We start from the raw sequence: 4,515 nt of genomic DNA on the forward strand, positions 1-4,515 counted from the left end.
CAAGACTTGGGGTATGTGTATTCGGAATTTTCAAAAGGGTGCAATTTTTTTCTTTGTTTTGACCTAAAAATTTAGCACAAAATCACTTTATTACAAACATTTTTCTCACAAGGCGTGTGCGCGGGAAAGGAAAGGTCACGGCAGATCGGCAGCGTTGAGCTTGCGTCAGGAAATGGCCGAGAGTTGTCTGGGCCAAAGCGTAGGCCCATGTTGCCGACCTGGTTAGCTAAGGCCCATTTCCTGACGCCTCTGTCGGTTCCCCTCTTCGCCGCCGCCTTGCTATATAATGTCCCCCCAACCCTAGCGGCCTCAGCTTCCCACGCCAATTACCCTCCCCGACTCCGCCGTCACCCGCGCCGCCGCCTCCTCTGCTCGCCGTCTAAGGTATTTTGTCACCTCCTCGTGCTAGTAGCGATTTTGCCTGGCCTTCTGGTAGTGGTTGGGCTGTTGATAATCGCACCTCGAATTCCGTTGGGGTTTGTAGCTTTTTTTCCGCTGGTATGATTCGTGGATTTGCTACGCATGGATGGTTTTATCTGGAATTCTGGATACGTGTAGTAACTAAGGTCCTCTATGTTGATCTGTAAATTTGTTAGGATCCTTCTTGTTAACTTTTGGTTCAATACTTCAATTGCTGGCCCCTCTGTGGCGGTGGTTAAAATCAAACTAGGCTGTAGTTCCTTGCTCTGCGAGACTGGGAGCAGTTTTGAAGTGATATATTTTTGTTGCTTTTTAGTAATATAAATTAAATTCGGGAACTTCCGATAGTGGAAAAAACTTGTATCCTGTAGCTTGATCTGTTAATTTTCCCGCTGGATCGAATGTTTAGAGCCTTGGGCTGCTATTTTTCCTTTACTTTTGTGAGACTGCTGTTGTGTATCAGGCTGTGTAGTTGATGTATGTATGCTATACTTGAAGCTTGGATATAGTTTTTATATACTACTTGCTCGTTTTGGTCTGTAAAATTGTGGATCTAGTTTTTATATACTACTGGCTTTCAAATTCTGTGAAGATACTTGCTCGTTTTCTCTGATTCATTTTGTAACATTTGCTTACAATTGATTCATCTGATGCAGCGGTTTAAGGTTCGCCTGCAGCCATGGGTAAGGAGAAGTCCCACATCAACATCGTGGTCATTGGCCACGTCGACTCTGGCAAGTCGACCACCACCGGCCACCTGATCTACAAGCTTGGAGGTATCGACAAGCGTGTGATCGAGAGGTTTGAGAAGGAAGCTGCTGAGATGAACAAGCGGTCCTTCAAGTACGCGTGGGTGCTTGACAAGCTGAAGGCTGAGCGTGAGAGGGGTATCACAATCGATATCGCCCTGTGGAAGTTCGAGACCACCAAGTACTACTGCACTGTCATTGATGCCCCCGGACACCGTGACTTCATCAAGAACATGATCACGGGTACCTCCCAGGCTGACTGTGCTGTCCTTATCATTGACTCAACCACTGGTGGTTTTGAGGCTGGTATCTCCAAGGATGGCCAGACCCGTGAGCATGCTCTCCTTGCTTTCACTCTTGGAGTGAAGCAGATGATCTGCTGCTGCAACAAGGTATATATACTAATACCTTGTACATATACTGTATTCCTTTTACCTTTGTATGTTATCCTATACCTGGTGAAATCTCTATGTTTGCTATGCTACTTTTAGTTTGATGTGCTGTCATAACATTTGTATGTCTGTACTTGCTCTATATTTGCTACTATTCTTGTGTTTGTCCATTCTATCTGCCTCCTTGCATTTTCTTGTTGATGTTGAGATGCCATTTAAGTTGGCCTGTTATTTTATTTGGTGTCGTCATTGTTCTCTTGGCATAAACTGTATACTTGCAATTGAGGGTTATCTTCTGCTGTCCATGATTATTTTTCTATGATTTTGTTTATACTTGTTGTACTGTTGAATATTTGGTATGCATACAGAATGCGTGCATGACTTTATTCACATGTTTGCATTGTTGCGTAGTGTATTGAAATTTAGTAATAGGATTGTATGCGTTGACACTCCTTTTAAGTGCAGTATTTAGGTTCTGTTCTTATGTATGTACAGTTTGCCTACTGTTCATGCAGATCGGTTCCATTAAGCTAATTATGGCTTTGCTATTTTCTGTTTATAGATGGACGCTACCACTCCCAAGTACTCCAAGGCCCGTTATGATGAGATCGTGAAGGAAGTCTCCTCCTACCTGAAGAAGGTGGGATACAACCCTGATAAGATTGCCTTTGTCCCCATCTCTGGTTTTGAGGGTGACAACATGATTGAGAGGTCCACGAACCTTGACTGGTACAAGGGGCCAACCCTGCTTGAGGCTCTTGACCAGATCAACGAGCCCAAGAGGCCTTCAGACAAGCCTCTGCGTCTCCCCCTTCAGGATGTGTACAAGATTGGTGGTATTGGGACTGTGCCTGTTGGCCGTGTCGAGACTGGTATCATCAAGCCTGGTATGGTTGTTACTTTCGGTCCCAGCGGCCTGACTACTGAGGTGAAGTCTGTTGAGATGCACCATGAGGCTCTCCAGGAGGCCCTTCCTGGTGACAATGTTGGCTTCAACGTGAAGAACGTTGCTGTGAAGGATCTGAAGCGTGGGTATGTGGCCTCCAACTCCAAGGATGATCCTGCTAAGGAGGCTGCCAGCTTCACCTCCCAGGTCATCATCATGAACCACCCTGGGCAGATTGGCAACGGTTACGCCCCAGTGCTGGACTGCCACACCTCCCACATTGCTGTCAAGTTCGCCGAGCTTATTACCAAGATTGACAGGCGATCTGGCAAGGAGCTAGAGAAGGAGCCCAAATTCCTCAAGAATGGTGATGCTGGTATGGTGAAGATGGTTCCCACAAAGCCCATGGTGGTGGAGACCTTCTCTGAGTACCCTCCTCTTGGTCGCTTCGCTGTCCGTGACATGAGGCAAACGGTTGCTGTTGGAGTCATCAAGAGCGTGGAGAAGAAGGACCCAACCGGAGCCAAGGTGACCAAGGCTGCTGCCAAGAAGAAATGATGTGGCTGGTGGTTTATCCTTATCTGCTTTTGCGATACCTAGATGCCTTTTTACCACATAAGTTGTCTGGTGTCATTGCTGTTACAGTGAACTTTTAAGGTCTGCTGGAGGTGTGCAATTTGTATGTTTGGTGACTTATTTCAGCTTCTGCAAAACTTAAATGCTCTGAGACTTATGTGGGCCCTTTTGGGTGTCGTTAAATGTACTGTCAGGAGTTCTCTACTTCATGCAATTTTTATCTCGTTAGTGTTTTCTCTTCTGATTTGCATTGGATTGTTTTTTCTGAAGCCTTCTAGCAACTATCTTATTTTGATTTGCTCTTTTGATTTGCATTTGAATTGTTGTTTGTGAAGCAATGGCTTCTCCAATTTTCGTTGACATTGCCTTTATGTATCTGGTGAAGGTTGTTTTTGTTATCCTCAGCTGCAGCCTCTACGGTAACGTAATATTTGTTGTCCGTTGGTTCAGGGTAGGTGTTCTATGTGCGGTGTGATTTGTTCCTTGCGGCATCTCCAAGAGTTAGGATACCGGGAGTTCAATAAAAAAAAGAGATAGGATCCCGGGCCCGGCCATAAATTAGGCGGGCCGCACGGCCGCTCCGTTTTTAGAAAGGCAAGTCAATCTTTCCTCTTCTTGATAAAAGCAAAACTTGGTACCTACTGAGACTGTCACCATCAGAACCAGATTAGAGCAACTCCAACAGTTCCCAATCTAAATTCCTCATCCATAATTTTTTGGGAAAAAATAAAAAAAGCTTTTCCAACAATTCCCCATCACTCTTCCCCATTTTAATCAACTTGGCAAAATCTTCTCACTTATCGCGGGAAGAAATCACGAGAGGAATCGCTGGCCGCCGCCACAAGTCTTCGTGGTCTACGGCGTGCTCTTCCGCGGCCGACCTTCTCGTCTCCTACGTCGCCTTCGCCGGCCGCGCGTGGGCGCTGCTCAGGGGACACCACCTCGCCACAAGTTTTGATTGTTGGGGAGAAAAAATAAGAAAATGTTGGAGATGGATATTTTTTTTCTCTTCCCATATTTATTTGGGGAGTTGGCAAAAATCAAATTTTAGGGAGAAAATATAAAAGACTCTTGGAGATGGTCTTAGATCATAAATAAAACAAAACGTCGGCCGTGCTAACTTCATAATACTGGTAAATCAACTTCTCATGATCTCATAAGTAAAACTATGAAAATATGTAAGCAAATTAGAACATATATAAAGATATCTTCACCCATATAATTAAATTCTAAAGATTTACAAAACAAGTCTTCAGGCATCATGCCCTAGCACCAAAATAAAAGCATGGATTGGCTCCTCCAAATTTTTGTGAGCCTACTATAGAACAAAGCACAAAGTACCAAAAAAATTAAATCTGTAAAAATTTAAAAAAAGACAAATAATCAGAGTATAAAATGCTAAACTAGAATACAAAACGTGCTAAACTAACATGAATTTTCCTTAGAAGTTGGTTAGTAGAACCAAAATAGTAAAACTAACCAAATATGAAAA

The 4,515-nt window shown here is 44.0% G+C and overlaps 1 protein-coding gene across 1 annotated transcript; it reads left to right on the forward strand.

The window, feature by feature from the left end:
* The first annotated feature begins 251 nt into the window (after nucleotides 1-251).
* On the forward strand, nucleotides 252-3,251 carry LOC120655967 (elongation factor 1-alpha-like). Its single transcript, XM_039933959.1, has 3 exons — nucleotides 252-384; nucleotides 1,077-1,561; nucleotides 2,124-3,251. Exons 2-3 carry the CDS (start codon nucleotides 1,100-1,102, stop codon nucleotides 3,003-3,005), a joined length of 1,344 nt encoding a protein of 447 aa, XP_039789893.1. The 5' UTR covers nucleotides 252-384; nucleotides 1,077-1,099; the 3' UTR covers nucleotides 3,006-3,251.
* Nucleotides 3,252-4,515: the final 1,264 nt, after the last annotated feature.

This window comes from Panicum virgatum, chromosome 1N, assembly GCF_016808335.1.
Source record: "Panicum virgatum strain AP13 chromosome 1N, P.virgatum_v5, whole genome shotgun sequence".
NCBI lineage: Eukaryota > Viridiplantae > Streptophyta > Magnoliopsida > Poales > Poaceae > Panicum > Panicum virgatum.

Coding starts and splice junctions, on each gene's coding strand:
- LOC120655967 (XM_039933959.1), top strand. CDS start 1,100: ATGGGTAAGGAGAAGTCCCACATCAACATCGTGGTCATTGGCCACGTC. Junction 1,562..2,123: donor TGATCTGCTGCTGCAACAAG/GTATATATACTA, acceptor TTCTGTTTATAG/ATGGACGCTACCACTCCCAA.